Below are 16399 nucleotides of genomic sequence, written 5' to 3'. Positions count from 1 at the left end.
CCCACGCCGAGTTTTGCATTTTTACGTCGTTTGCGTAAGTCGATTCAGAAAAGAGCTGGACGCAAGTTACGCTCACGCCGAAACCTAGAGACGTAATTTGGAGCAATGCACACTGGGAAAATTCGCGGACGGCGCATGCGCTGTTCGATCGGCGCGGGGAAGCGCCTAATTTAAATAGTACACTCCCCCTAGCCGCGGAATTTGAATTCCGCCGGGGGATTTACGATACGCCGCCGCAAGTTTTGAGGTAAGTGCTTTCTGAATTAAGCACTCGCCTCAAAAACTTGCGGCGGCGGATCGTAAATCAGATAGGTTACGCGGATCTAAAGATCCCCTAACCTATCTGAATCCGGCCCAGTGTCAAGAATTGCACCGGGAAAAAGATTGCGATAACGATTCTTGACGATCAATTGTGCAGCTCTAATGTGTTACGCATTTTTTTTTTAATTCACCTGTGCACCACAATACAGACCTTTAGATCAGTGGTCTCCAAACCGCAGCCTGGTGGTCAAATACGGTCCTTTACTTGCTTTTATCCGGCCCTTGTAGCACTATTCCTTCCATTGACACTGACGATGAAACTTAATTCCTTTTATTGATACCAACAATGGGCCACTATTCCTCCCACTGATGCCACCTTTGGTGCACAATTCCTTCCATGGACACAACGATGGGGCATAATTCCTTCTATTGATACCCACAATGGGCCACTATTCCTCCCACTGACACCAACAATGGGCCACTATTCCTCCCACTGACACCAACAGAGGGCCACTATTCTTCCCAATGACACCAACAATGGGGCATTATGCCTCCCACTGACCCCAATAATGAGTCAGAATTCCTTCCAAGGGCACCAACAACACCAACACCAAGGACACCAACAATGGGGCACTATTCTTCTCACTGACACCAACTATATGGCATTGTTTACTCCTACTGTCTGCCAATACATCTTCTACTCCCAATGTCCCTAGTCGGGCCCCCCTAATGTTTGAACAACAGTAAACTGGCCCTTTGTTTAGAAAGTTTGGAAACCCCTGCTATAGATGATAATAAACTCACTTCTGAGGGCCCATTCACACTAGAAACTGCATGTGAATCACACAGGCTCACAATCCGTGTTCCTGTGCGATTCACATTCAGTTCTGTGCAGTGCGATTGGGAATGATCTGAAATTGCACTGCACCACACCAAAAATAGTGCATGCACTGCTTTTGGAAATGCACTGCAACCAGATGGCATGGTACGCACTACACTCGTGACCTGGACTTGGGATGCTGTTAATTTTACACTGACACTCACTGCAGATCGCAAGGGCAGTGCGATTTGAATGCGTTGCAGGAAGCTGGCACAGAAAGCGGGTTTCTCACACGGCATTCTAATGTGAACGGTCCCTTAGGGTCAAGGGAGGAGGAATGAAGAACTGTGTGCTGCAAAGTGCCAAATTGGATACTTTACTGCACAAGAAATCCTATAAATTATGCCTGATTAATATATAAAATGGTCACTTCCTTTTTTTTTTTTTTTTTCAGTGATCAGGAGCTTTTCGTTAGCGTGCAGGGTGTTGTGTTTGCAATATTGCATGCAAATATGCAGCCGCTCAGGGCTAAGGCCCATCTGCTGAGAGGTCGCATATTTACATGCTGTCGGTACCAACAACTTAATGAACAGACACAAAAATCATTTTTTTGGGGGGGCTCCAGCTTCCACTTCCTTCCGTGGCTCTGCAGTGCCAGAACGAAGTTTACCTATCCCTCTCCCTGCAATCTTCTGGGACCGTTACAGGTCCCAGAGGATTGCCCGCCCAATGACAGTGTGCAGCGTGGCATGCGCATGCGCAGTGTACACCCGGCTGTGAAGCCACAGCCAGGCACCCACAGTCTCAATTCCGGCGCCTCGGAGAGGAGTGGGGCTTTGTGCGCCTGCATCGCTGGACCCTGGGACAGGTAAGGGTCTGATTATTTTTTTTTTTTATCTTAATTTCTCTTTATTGTTTTAAAAAAAAATATATATATATAAACATAGATACAGGTTTATATGCTTACATATCTGTAGTATAAAATTGCTTAATTTAGTTACATTAATACAAATAAACAAACATACATTATTTAGATTCATTGATTTACCCCCTCCCCTCCCTCTCTTCTCCCCCCTCCCCCCCCCCCGCCAATATTATAAAGCGATAGGAGTAGGTATCTTCATCCTAATTAGTTTTTAGTTGGTTGAAGGAGAGAGGGCAAAAAGAAAAAAGCGGAATCCCAGAGGCATATAAAAGAGAATCCAGTCCATCGGAAGGCAGAGAGTGCAGAGATGTCCTTAGTTTCTCTTTGTCGTTAGAGAGCTTTACCAGCCTCTGAGATAGTGGTATTTACACACTCTATACAGGGGCTATCTCTCAAAGGGGACTCCCATTTCTATCAACCAAGGCTCCCACACTCTTCTAAATCTGTTGTAGTTTCCTTGTTTAATAAAGGCTACCCTCTCGCACCAAATCAGAGCATTGATTGTTTCAACCCAATTCTCAACTGTTGGAGGTACATGCGCTTGCCATCTCTGTGCTATTAGCTTCCGAGCTTGGAATAGGCACCTAAGTACACTTTCCATGGCTCCTACGGGGATTCTATGGTCTTTCATATCACCTAGCAGGCAAGTTCTAGCCTCCGGTTCTAAAGAGGTCTTGAAGATCTTATTGATCTTGATTATCACTGCTGTCCAATATCTAAAGAGCTTGGGGCATCTCCAGAACATGTGTATAAGGTCCCCTGTTGCCCTACACCTGGGGCATTCATCGTTTTGCTTCCAACCTAGTGCAAACATTTTTTTAGGGGTATTATAGACCCAGTGGAGTAGAAATAGGTGGGACAGTCTCTGAGCTGGGGCAATTGACACCAGTGTTCCTCTATATAGGATTTCATTCCACTTCTCCGGGGTCAATAGCCCAATATCTCTTTCCCACTTTTCTCGGCTCTTAGCCACCCCGATTTGACTTATGGATTTGGCCCCCAATTTGTCGTATAGTACAGAGATTTGACCTTTTGTAATGTTAGTCTGGATCATTTTGAGAAGTACAGGGGTATGAGTCCTAACCATCGGATGGATCTTGAACTGAGTCTGGAGAGCATGCCTAACCTGTAAATAATTAAAGAATGTCTTATTTGGTATATTAAATTCATCTCTCAATTCCGAGAAAGTTTTAATAAGGTTTCCCTCATACATGTGTAATAGCCGTGTTATCCCCTGGTTCTCCCAAGTTTTAGGAATTTCTATGTCTCTAAGTTCTGTTAGGTTCTTATTATGCCAGAGGGGGGCAAACTCAGTTACACCAGTATATCCCAACAAAGCTTTCGTAGTCTGCCATACCTTGTTAATTAGCTTTACAGTTGGGCATTGATAGTGAAATGAGTTTGCCTCTAGGGCTTCTATTAGGATCGTATGTGGAGCCCTTGATAGCATCAATTTAAAATTATTATTGCCCAGCTTTTGAGAGCCACACCCCACTATGTGCTGTAGTTGGGATGCCAAGAAATATGTTCTCGGGTGTGGGACCGCCATCCCCCCCTCCTTCACCGGCAGTTGCATAGTCTGAAGTCTAATTCTGGCCTGACCTCCCTTCCACACCAACTCCCTAAACAGTGTCTCTATTCGCTTAAACCATATTTGGTTCACCCAGACTGGAGAGCTGTGAAGGGCATATAGTATCTGGGGAAGCCAGATCATTTTTATCAAATTGCATCTGCCAGCTACAGAGAGGGGGAGGCGGCTCCAGATATCTTTTTTTAGTTTCAATTTTAACAGTAGTGGAGCGATGTTATTACTGGTGTACTCCTTGACCTCGCTAGTGATCCAGACCCCCAAGTATTTCAATTTTGTTGTAATTTTCAACTGGGGCATTTCGGCTATTGTCTGGTCCCCCAACGGATCTATCGGGAGTAAGGCCGACTTATCCCAATTAACCACTAGTCCCGAAAACTTTCCAAACTCCCCGACCATTTGGACCACTGTGGTCAACGAGCTATCCACATTCCCTATAAAAAACAGGACATCGTCCGCGAAGAGCGATATCTTGTCTTCCTCTGAACCCCTTCTAATCCCCTGTATGTCTTTATTTAGTCTAGTTTTGATAGCAAGAGGTTCCATGGCAAGTGCGAACAGGAGCGGTGAAAGGGGGCAGCCCTGTCTCGTCCCTCTCTCGAGCTTAAATGTGTCTGAGACTTCACCATTAATTTTGATTTTTGCTCGTGGTTCGCTATATAGGAGTTGAACCCACTTAATAAACAATGGGCCAAATCCAAAGCTTTCTAATACCTTCCATAGGTATGGCCACTCAATGCTATCGAAGGCCTTAGCTGCGTCTAAGGCCAACAGTGCTCTGGGGCCCTCGTTGTCAGTGGGGATCTGTATATTTAGGAAGGCCCTTCTGATGTTTATGCTGGTTGACCTGTTTGGAATGAACCCTGATTGATCCGAGTGGATAAGGCTCTCAATACACCCTTTTAGTCGGTTTGCCAGTACTTTAGCAAGAATTTTTGCGTCTGTACAGAGCAATGATATTGGACGATAAGAGGTAGGATCTAATTTATCTTTTTCCTCCTTATGGATCACAACAATCGTTGCCTCCATCATAGAGGAAGGAAGTTGCCCCTCCAAGAAAGCACTTTTTAAAATCTGAAGCAGTTCTGGTAGTAAGATTTCACTAAAGCGTTTGTAGATCTCTATTGGGAGCCCGTCCGGGCCAGGTGATTTATGGCTGGACATCCCCGCTACTGCCGACTGTAGTTCTTCCAGTGTAAGTGGGGATTCCAGTTTTTCCCTGTCCACTTCTGGGAGAATTGGAACTGGAATTCCCTGAAAGAAGGCCTCCATTCCTGCATTTCCTCCCCTAGACTTATAGAGGGATTTATAAAAGCCATGAAATGTTTGTCTTATCTCACTACTATCAGTGGAAATATCGCCTGTTAAGGCCCTAATTGCCGAGATATTTGAAGAGGGGGAATTGGCCCGAGTCAGCAAAGACAAAACTCGCCCCACCTTCTCCCCCTCCCCAAATTGGGCTTGTTTCTGGAATATTCGATGGTTCTCTGCCTTTCTCATGGTGGCCATCTTATAGGCCTTCTGTTTGTCGAGCCACTCTCTTTGACTACTTACGGACGGGGTCTCAATATATCTTTGTTCAGCTACCATCACTTCACTTCTAAGATCCTCTTCCCATGCCCTAGACTCCCTCTGCACTCTTGCCACTCCCTGGATCAACAAACCCCTCAAATAGGCCTTCAGCGAGTCCCAGACCACTCCAGACCTTGCCGAGCCTGTATTTATTTCGAGATATTCTTTCAAGCTGTTCAACATTTCCTGTGGTTCACCCAATAGCTCAAGCCAGTATGGGCTGATTTTCCACTCTCTTTGAAGGATATTCTTACTCCTCCTAATAACTAGGTCCAATGGTGAGTGGTCTGAGACCCCCCTTGGTCCATATTCTATCTCCTTGACCATACCCAGAGCCAACTCGTTGCCCAAGGCCATGTCAATTCTGGACAAGGTAGCATGGGAGCTAGAGAGACAGGAATACTGTCGAATACAAGGATGGCGAGTGCGCCAAATGTCCTTTAGTCCCATCTCATCCAGGAATCGGGTCAATCGGCTCCCTTGTTCTATATTTGGTTCGTGTGCAAAGGGAAATCTATCATAGGCTCTGTCTAGCACTTCATTGTAGTCGCCTACTGCTATCAGAGGAGTATCGGTTTTATCCAGCATAAATTCCACTAGTTTCTGTAAGACATCGAACTTAAATGGGGGGGGGATGTAGATATTGGCAAGAATATAGGGCTTATTTTCAATAGAGCAGGCCAAAAATACATACCGACCCTGTTCGTCTATCCAACTCCTCTCACAAGTAAATGACACACCTTTCCCCACCATTATGCTCACTCCCCTCGAATATGAGGAGTGTACAGAATGGTAGCGAAATGGGAATTTTCGAAGGCCCAACTGGGTCATTGTATCCTTGGTTAGGTGTGTTTCCTGTAAGCAGAGTATCCCTGGCCCCCCTTCTTCCATTGATGCTAACACCAGTGCTTTCTTAGTGGGGTCCCCTAGCCCCCGTACATTCCAAGATCTAATCCTCAGAGCCATAGACTAAATAAAATAGTAATAACATGAAATAAGATAACGCCATATAAGGCAGCCACTCTCTTTTTTTTTTTTTTTTCCCTCTCTCCTTCTTTTTCTCTACCCCTCAACCGCCTCTCTTCCTTTTTCCCATCTTCCTGTTGCTTATCAAGACCAAGACCTCTCCTCTTTTCCATGATAGTTAAGGTATCTCTCCCCCCCAAAATTCTCTCCCAACACCCTCCCTCCCAGATCTCCCTCCCCCTGCCCACCTGGGCTACCCCATAGGGCTTCACCTGTGACCTCACCACTCTCACCTAACCACATCCATCCTCCCATTCTCACACTTATTCGCCTCTCTCTCCCTCTGTTGAGGAGCGAGAGCCTCTCATCTCCACCCCCCCATTACCCTAGTCAGAATCTGGTACCCCATCTCCCATACCTGAAAAAGAGGCTACCTATCTTCCCCAAAAAAAAAAAAAAGGGGGGGGGAACCCCACAATTAATCAAATTGGTCAAATAGATCCAGTTATCGGAAAGTGTAACAATCTAGGCTAGTTGTAATCATTGACATAGTAGAAATAAACATATTGCACCCCCACCCCCCGATTGTTAAAATTAATTAATTGTCGATACATATAGAAACTCAATTGAGCTAAACCCACTAATAATAAAAAATAAGCGTAGTTCAACTGTAAAAATGTCAAAAAAAAAAAAAAGTGCCTATAGTTACAGACTGCTCCCTCTATACCCCAAAGCGATTTCCACCTAAAAAAGAAAAAAAAAAAAAAAAGGGGGGGGGGGAGAGAGAAAAAGAAAAGGAAAAGAGGGACCCCACCATTGGTCGAGTTAATCAAGTTAAGATAGTGCAAGAATCTAAGCAAATTTAAATCATTGACATTGACATAATGAAAATGAACATAGTGCACCCCCGTCCCCATTTAATGAGATTAATCAATTATCAATACGTGTAATGTATCAAACCAGCTAAACCCAGTGTTAGTAAAAAAGTAATCATAATTCAACTATAAAAGTGTCACATGAGTGTCTATAAATAGGAATTTCTCTATACCCCAGATCCACCCCCCCCCCCTAAAAAAAAAAAATAAATAAAAAAAAAAAAAGGGGGGGGGGGGACAAAATAGTGGAACATTTAATATCACATATCGTCTAATGCGATCTCCCTTATATACATGATCAAGCTAAGGGAGAAAAAAAAAAAAAAAAGGGGGGGGGAGGATGAGGGGGGACCCCCAAGTTAATTGACTTAGGCCAACTATCCATATAGTATAGAAGTAAGTATTGTATTGTGTGACTATACAAGTGATTATACAAGTGGCAATACATATCACTCCCTCAAAAAAAAAGGAAAAAAGGAAAAAAAAAAAAAAAATCTTACCATACTGATTTTCCCTGCCCTCCCCCCTCCCCTCTCCCCCTGAAAAAAAAAAAAAAGGGGAGAACCCTCACAAAAATATTAAGACATTTGGTGAAACATTTAGTGCTAATAATCTTATAATACTATTCTTCTTGTGTAGTCAATCAGTGGGAAATTGTTTCAGTAGCTCAGTTGCTACCCAATAGAAAAGGTGTCCCTCTCCAAAAACCTCTCCAAAAACCAAGAAAAAAAATAAAGAAGGATAGGTATATATCTATACTATGTCAATGTCTATAGATCTTTGCTATTTGCTTCCAGCCATTGTGTCCCCTCTGCCGGCGAGTTGAAAAAAAAAGTATTGCCAAAGGCTGTGACCCGTAAACGAGCCGGATACTGTAAGGCATATACCACCTTGTGGTGCTGTAGGGTACGCTTTATTTGTATAAATTCGGCTCTACGTTTTTGTAGATCAGGAGAGAAGTCGGGGTAAAAGGAAATTCTCGCTCCGTTGTACATAATATCCCCCCTTTCCCTGGCTTTTTGAAGCAAGGTGACTTTATCGCCATAATAGAAAAACTTAAAAAGTAATGATCTAGGACGTCCTCCTTCCTGCGGGGGTTTGAAAGGGACTCGATGGGCCCTCTCAATAGAAAAGAAAGCTGAAAAAGTGGCGGGACCAAAGATTTCCCTAAGCCAGTTCTCCATAAAGGATATAGTGTTGGGGCCCTCACTCCTTTCCGGAAGACCGATCACTCGAATATTATTTCTTCGAAGCCTATTCTCGATTTCATCTAATTTGGCTGCTTGTTGGTTCGTTTTCTCCTGTAAGCCCCTAAGTTCATTCTCAAACGGATATAGAGTATCCTCAACCGTACTTATTCGTTCTTCCAGGGTAGTAACTCTTTCAACAGTTTTACTCATATCCTGATGTATTAAGACCAGCTCTTCTCTCAGGTTTTTTAGCTGATTATCAAAGCCCACCATAAATTCTTTACAATCATTGACAGCCAGCAGAACATCCTTCAGTGTAGGTTCTTCTACTAATACAGGCCCAGGTAGGGTGGTAAGGTCAGGTATTGCAGGTGCAGCCAGTGCAGATTCGGTCCCATGCCCCCCCCCCCCTCAGGCCCTTTAATACCCGGGGCCTTGGTCACAGCTAGATTTATGGGGTTGGTTGGTTTAGAGGCCACCGAACCCTGGCTTTTCCTAACAGCCGATGCTCCTACGGAGCCCTTAGGCTGTGTAGCTGATGGTGATAGGCCTCCTTTAGTGGGTGAATGAGATGTAGACTGAGAGGGATGAAAAAAACGCTCTAGCTTAGCCGCTGCAACCTGACTACCCTTCTCCTTTCCCTTAGCAGACCGTGTGGTGGGAGCTCCCTCTGTGTGTTGCTGGTCCTCAGGCCCACGTTTGGTAGTCATAGTGAACATGTGTATGAGTTACAGGGGGGAAAAAAAAAATTTTAGTTACCATACAAAATGTCTCCAAAAGGGAAAAAAAAAAAAAGAGAGAGAGAAAAAAAAAAAAAAGGGGGGGGGGGGAGGGTCGAATTTCTGAGGGGTTCCTAGGGACTGTCAAGGATCCCCACCTCGTAACAGTTCGTGTGGGAGGGTAATCCCCCTTTGGGGTAAAATGGGGAGCAAGTTGCAATTTATGCAATACACAGTCCAGCAATCTATATAGCAGGCAAATCTATTGATAAGTTTTAAGTTTGATAATTTTGCAAACCACTCCTCCTTTTATCCTTTTCCCCCCTTCTTTAAAGGGTACTTGCATCCACTCTCTCTATTCCTTTACATGTGGTATATAGCAGTCCTTAAGGAAAGAGAGGAGAGACATCGATACAACTCAGGCAGCCATCAGGGAGCCTTAGGTGGCCATACCTCTGTACAGGAGCAGATATCTCCTTACCAGTACCGCCGCGTTAGTGTCCCGCTCCTCTATGGGCTCCTCTGTCCCCTGCAATGGTGTCCAGTAACTCTCCTCTGACACGCCGACCCGTCTCTCCTCACTCTAGTCAGCGTGACAGGCAAACACACGAAGTCCCGTAGTCTCGCGAGATCTCGGGAGCAGCGCCGGGGGAGGCTCCAGGCTCCAGACTCTCGCCTCTCCCTCTCAGCGTGCACAGCAGCTCCAGCCCACACAGCCCGCAGACCGGCACACAGCGCCCAGCAGCGTCAAGTCCCTGAGCCCCAAACAGCCGAAGTCCAAGGCAGGAGGTAGGCGGCAATGCTATTGAGATAACAATCTCCAGGGATAGGGATCCGTTCGTGGATTTAGATATAGCAGTGGAGCGGCATGGTTTTTCACCAGTTTATCCTCTGGTGTGGGGAGGTGTGGAGGTCCTCACTCACTCATACTGCCGCCACTACTCTCACACTCGCTCCCTCGCTCCCTCCTGCATCCGGTCACGCCCTCTGGGTCTGATTATTAAAAGACAGCAGCTGCAGTATTTGTAGCAGCTGACTTAAATTTTTTTTTTAAGGCGGAACTCCGCTCTAAGGACTGCCCAGCGTACATTTACTGCGGCAGGGCAACCCTTGAGCGCAAAATCATGTACCTGTACATGATTCCTCCTTCGGGGTCTGGGGCGTGCAGGTGCGCCACCGGAGTACCATTCCTGCTGTGATTGGACACAGCGGGAGCCAATCAGCAGGTCCCGCGGACGCGATGTCCGTTCGGAACCCAGCGATCGTTCGTAGAGAGGCAGAACGGCGGTCTGCTTATGTAAACAAGGCAGACCGACCGTTCTGCTAGTAAGAAAGACAGAGATCTTGGGCCAGATTCACGTAGGAGAACGTATATATCTGCGTGCGTATCGTATCCTATTTACGCTACGCCGCCGCAACTCAGACAGGCAAGTGCTGTATTAACAAAGCACTTGCTCCGTAAGTTGCAGTGGCGTAGCGTAAATTGGCCGGCGTAAGCCCGCGTAATTCAAATGTGGAAGAGGTGGGCGTGTTTTATTAAAATGAGCCGTGACCCCATGCAAATGAAGCGCCAATCGTACGGTGCATGCGCGCGCATGCTCAGTATCACGTCGAATTTACTCCATAAGATACGCCAGGCCCAATGCCTGTGACGTGAACGCAACCTACGCACAGCCCCATTCACGTACGACTTACGTAAACTATGTAAAAATATACGCTTGCTGACGTCCATACTTTGCATTGGCTGCACCTCATATAGCAGGGGTAACTTAACGCCGGACGTAAGCCTAACGTAAACGGCGTAGCGGGCGCAAGTACGTTCATGAATCGGCGTATCTACCTAATTTACATATTCGACGCGTAAATCTACGGAAGCGCCCCTTGCGGCCAGCGTAAATATGCACCCAAGATACGACGGCGTAGGAGACTTACGTCGCTCGTATCTTGGCCAAATCTATGCGTAACTGATTCTAAGAATCAGACGCATAGATACGACGGCTCACATTCGGACTTACGACGGCGTACGTGGAGATACGCCGTCGTAAGTCCACTGTGAATCTGGCCCCTTGTGTTTCTGCTAAGCAAAAACACAGATCTTTGTTTTCCTCCAGTGTCAACATTCCCAACAAAGTTAGCAAGCACTCCCTAGGAGCACACTTAACCCTTTAATCGCCCATGTTAACTCCTTCCCTGCCAGTGTCATTTTTACAGCAATCAGTGCATTTTTTGTAGTACTGATCACTGAATTGGTGTCACTGGTCCCCAAAAAGTGTCAGATTTGTCGCAGTCCCGCTATAAGTTGCTGATTGCTGCCATTACTAGTAAAAACATAAAAATAAAAAAAAAAGACCATAAATCTATCCCATAGTTTGTAGATGCTATAACGTTTGCGCAAACCAATCAATATATACGATAATTGGGATTAAATTGGCCTAAATCAGGGATCCTCAAACTACGGCCTTTCCAGCTGTTGCGGAACTACACTTCCCATGAGGCATTGTAAAACTCTGACATTCACAGACATGACTAGGCATGATGGGAATTGTAGTTCCTGAACAACTGGAGGGTCATAGTTTGAATATCCATGGCCTAAATTGATGAAGAAATTTTATTTTTTTATTGGATTTTTATTTAACAGAAAGTAAAAAAATATATATATATATTTTTTCAAAATTGGCAGCCTTTTTTTGTTTATAGCGCAAAAACCGCAGATGTGATCAGATATCACCAAAAGAAAGCTCTATTTGTGGGAAAAAAGCACATCAATTTTGTTTGGGTACAGCGGCGCACGCAATTGACAAAAGCTTTTTTTTCTCCCAAAACCTGCATCTGGCATACGTGTATCTGTATGTCCTCAGGCACAGATTTTTGGGATTTTGTATCACAGATACGTAGATTTTGGATCTTAACGCAGTGCATGTTTACGCACCTGTGTGAATGTCTCCATTGAAAAGTAAAGCACCTGCGTTCAAATCCGTAGACCAACAAAAGTGGCACATAATTGTAAAATGGAAGGAAAATGATAAATGGTTTTCAAAATCTTTTACATATAAATATCTGAAAAGTGTGGTGTGCATTTGTATGCAGCCCCTAACCCCTAATTAAAATCTAGTGAAACCAATTGCCTTCAGAAGTGACCCGATTAATACATAGAGTCCACCTGTGTGTAAATTAATCTCAGTATAAATACAGCTGTTCTGTGAAGCCCTCAGAGGTTTGTTAGAGAACAGTAGTGAGCAAACAGCATCATGAAGGCCAAGGAACACACCAGATAGGTCAGGGAGAAGTTTAAAGCAGGGTTAGGTTATGCAAAAATATCCCAAGCTTTGAACATCTTAGGGAGCACTGTTCAATACATCATCTGACAATGGAAAAAGTATGACAACTGCAAACCTACCAAGACATGGCCGTCCACCTAAACTGACTGGCCGGACAAGGACATTCATCAGAGAAGCAGCCAAGAGACCCATGGTAACTCTGGAGGAGGTGCAGAGATCCACAGGTGGGAGAATCTGTACACAGGACAACTATTAGTTGTGCACTCCACAAATCTGGCCTTTATGGAAGAGTGGCAAGAAGAAAGCCATTGTTGAAAGAAAGCCATAAGAAGTCCTGTTTGCACTTTGCAAGAAGCCATGTGGGGGACACAGCAAACATGTGGAAGAAGGTGCTCTGGTCAAATGAGACCAAAATTTTACTTTTTGCCCTAAAAGCAAAATGCTATGTGTGGCAAAAAATGAACAATGCACATCATTCTGAACACACCATCCCCACTGTGAAACATGGTGGTGGCAGCATCATGTTGTAGGGATGTTTTTCTTCAACAGAAACAGGGAAGCTTGTGAGATTTGATGGGAAGATGGATGGAGTCAAATACAGGGCAATCTTAGAAGAAAACCTGTTAGAGTCTGCAAAAGACTTGAGACTGGGGTGGAGGTTCACCTTCCAGCAGGACAACGACCCTTCTTCTTGGGTTTATATATATTTCAAGTTTTTAATTTAATGTTAAATTATTGCTCAGTAGAAGATTAATTTGTGCTTGTACATTATCATAACTATACACGTATGTGTTTGTATGTGTTAGTAACACATGTGATACAAATGTTCTTCTTTTCTATTTCATTGTGTAGAATTCCCCAGGGAAAGTGTCATGGAGGCTGAAGGTGCTGAAATGCAAGATACTGTACAAAGAGATAGCGGACAAGAAGGACCCCCCACATCCTTGAATCCAATGAGCTTTGAAAACTTTTCTCAAGTCGTCTTCCCAAACATTCTGCAGTCTTATCGACCTAAAACTGATATCCTATGCAGCTTTCACCAAAGAAAAGACTTCCTATCTGGCAGCAAAGACTGGATAGGAATTTTTAAGGTAAGTTGATATAAAGTTTTACACTCACCGGACACTTTATTAGGTACACCTGTTCAATTGATTGGTAACACAAATTGCTAATCAGCCAATCACATGGCAGAAACTCAATGCATTTAGGCATCTAGACGTGGTAAAACAACTTGCTAAAGTTCAAGCCAAGCATCAGAATGGGGAAGGAAAGGGGATTTAAGTGACTTTGAATGTGGCATGGTTGTTGGTGCCAGACGGGCTGGTCTAAGTATTTTAAAAACTGCTGATCTACTGGGATTTTCACACACAACCATCTCTATGGTATGCATAGAATGGTCCGAAAAAGAGAAAATATCCAGTGAGCGGCAGTTGTGTGGAGGAAAATGACTTGTTGATGTCAGAGGAGAATGGGCAGACTGGTTTGAGATGATAGAAAGACTCAAATAACCACTCGTTACAACCAAGGTATGCAGAATACAATCTTTGAAAGCACAGCACATGGAACCTTGAAGCAGATAGGCTACAGCAGCAGAAGACCACACTGGGTGCCGCTCCTGTCAGCTAAGAACAGGAAACTCAGGATACAATTCACGCAGGCTCACCTAAATTGGACAAGAGAACAAAAAGTTGCCTGGTCTGATGAGTCTCCATTTCAGCTGCAACATTCAGATGGTAGGGTCAGAATTTGGTGTAATCAACATGAAAGCATGGATCCATCCTGCCTTGTATCACCGGTTCAGGCTGGTGGTGGTGTAATTGTGTGGGGGATATTCTCTTGGCACACTTTAGTACCTTAGTACCAACTGAGCATCGTTTAAATGCCAGGGCCTACCTGAGTATTGTTGCTGACCATGTCCTTTCCTTTATGACTACAGTGTTCCCATCTTCTGATGGCTCCTTCCAGCAGGATAATGCACCATGTCACAAAGATCCAATCATCTCACCACTGGTTTCTTCAACATGACAATGAGGTCTCTGTACTCCAATGGTCTCCACAGTCACCACATCTCATCCAATAGAGCACCTTTGGGATGTGGTGGAACAAATCTGCACAACTGCGCAAAGCTATCATGTCAATATGGTTATGGGGGCACCCGAGCAGGTTCGCTCCCGAGCCGCATGCTTCATGTGTCCTTTCACACATGGTGCGCAGCTGGCCCCATCCCTGCTTTCTCCTCATTGGCTCACTGGCTGAGATTGACAGAAGCAGGAGCCAATGGCTACTGTTGCTTTCTAAACAAATGAAGAGGGAGAGACCCAGGAGAGCCGAGGCTTTCTTGCACATTACTGGATCGAGATGGGGCTCAGGTAAGTTTTAGGGGGAGCCTTGAGCCTTTACAACAACTTTAAAAGTACAATAAGTTTAGAAAATGCTGCTGACACTGGGATCCATAGGAAAGGCGCCCACATGTTTTGAATAAAGACACACCATTAAAATAGCAATAAACCCCAAAACAATAATTTAACATATTGTAGCTTGACAATCCTTAGATGCGGTGGCTGCATTTGATTTCTTTTTTCCTATATTTCAGATGGTGATCCAGAAATTAAAACACCTGGGGCTAGATTCAGGTAGGGGCGCGCATAGTTACGGCGGCGCAGCGTATCGTATTTACGCTACGCTGGCGTAAGTTAGAGAGGCAAGTGCTGTTTTCACAAAGCACTTGCCTTCTAAATTACGGCGGCGTAGCGTAAATGGGGCCGGTGTAAGCGCGCGTAATTCAAATGTGGATGAGGGGGCGTGTCTTATGCTAATTCTTGGTGACCCGACGTGATTGATGTTTTTCCCGAACGGCGCATGCGCCGTCCATGGAATTTCCCAGTGTGCATTGCTCCAAAGTACGCCGCAAGGACGTCATTGGTTTTGACGTGAACGTAATTTACATCCAGCCCTATTCGCGAACGACTTACGCAAACAACGTAAAAAAATTCAAATTTCGACGCGGGAACGACGGCCATACTTAACATTGCGTGCGCCTCCTAATAGCAGGAGTAACCTTACGCCGAAAAAGCCTTAGGCAAACGACGTAAAAAAATTCCGCCGGGCACACGTACGTTTGTGAATCGGCGTATCTAGGTCATTTGCATATTCTACGCTGAAATCTACGGAAGCGCCCCTAGCGGCCAGCATAAAATTGCACTCAATTATACGCCGGCGTATTCAAGTTACGTCGGCGGAGGAAGCCAATTTTTTAAACGTATCTGCCTTTGAGAATCGGCGTAAAGATACAACGGCGCAGATTTGAAATTACGGCGGCGTATCTGGAGATACGCCGCCGTATCTTGTTGCTGAATCTAGCCCCTTCTGTCTTAGGGATCAACAAGGACACCCTTGGACAGCACCATTGTCAATCTTGGGAGAGTATAGTGTTAGATGCGCTAAAATACATATAATATCCTCCCTCCCAGTACAAACCCTCAACCCAAATTACCGCTTCTTCCACAAATTCCCCCTCCCAATAAAAATCCTCTCCCCCCTTCTAGTACAACCCCCCCTCTAGCAGAAATCCTCCCCCTTTTGCACAATTCCTCTTACCGATTCCCTCCCCCCATCACTCCTCCCAGCATAAATCCACCCCAGCACAGATACGAAACAACGAATCAGACCTCAAACTCACAACTAAATACACTCACAATCAGGGCCGATCCGCCCTAAAAAGGCTCACTGTGCAAGGCGCTTAGGGCCCCGCAAAGCTGCAAAGTGCCCCCCCCAAATTACTAGAGGCCCCGCCTGGTGAGAAGTCATTTTCGACCCCTCACCGCACTTCTCAACTCGCTGGCTGCATAGGAGAAGAGGTAAGAAGTCAGCCCCCTGCTTCTCAATTTAATGTAAGATGTCATTTCCGACAGCAGAACACCCCCTCCCCCCGCTTCTCAACTTTCTTTAATGTGACATGTCACTGTCGTCAGCGCCCCCCGCTTCTCATTTTTAATGTACCATGTCATTTTGCTTAGGGCCCCAGGGAGGTCAGGATCGGCACTGCTCACAATAGATTCTTGGGTAACAGGCAGTATGGTGCAGGGTGTGTTCTCGGATAATCCTGTCAGTGGGCGCCATGGAGAGGGAGCTGTCAAGCTCGAAGAACGACCTGTCAACCCAAGGTGCTGTGTGGCCAATCAGGACATGTTTCAGAGGCAAGCAAC

The 16399-nt window shown here is 45.2% G+C and overlaps 1 protein-coding gene across 1 annotated transcript in view; it reads left to right on the top strand.

The window, feature by feature from the left end:
• Window positions 1–16399, top strand: part of CALCOCO2 (calcium binding and coiled-coil domain 2) — a 153842-nt gene that overhangs the window by 31808 nt on the left and 105635 nt on the right. The window contains exon 2 of the mRNA XM_040331327.1: window positions 13047–13285. Coding sequence (XP_040187261.1) covers window positions 13067–13285 — 219 coding nt within the window. The 5' untranslated portion in view covers window positions 13047–13066. The remainder of the gene's footprint in view (window positions 1–13046; window positions 13286–16399) is intronic.

Source organism: Rana temporaria, chromosome 12 (assembly GCF_905171775.1).
Source record: "Rana temporaria chromosome 12, aRanTem1.1, whole genome shotgun sequence".
In the NCBI taxonomy this organism is placed as follows: Eukaryota; Metazoa; Chordata; class Amphibia; order Anura; family Ranidae; genus Rana; species Rana temporaria.
The sequence above is the reverse complement of the archived record's forward strand: the minus strand, read 5'-3'. Positions and strand labels throughout refer to the sequence as shown.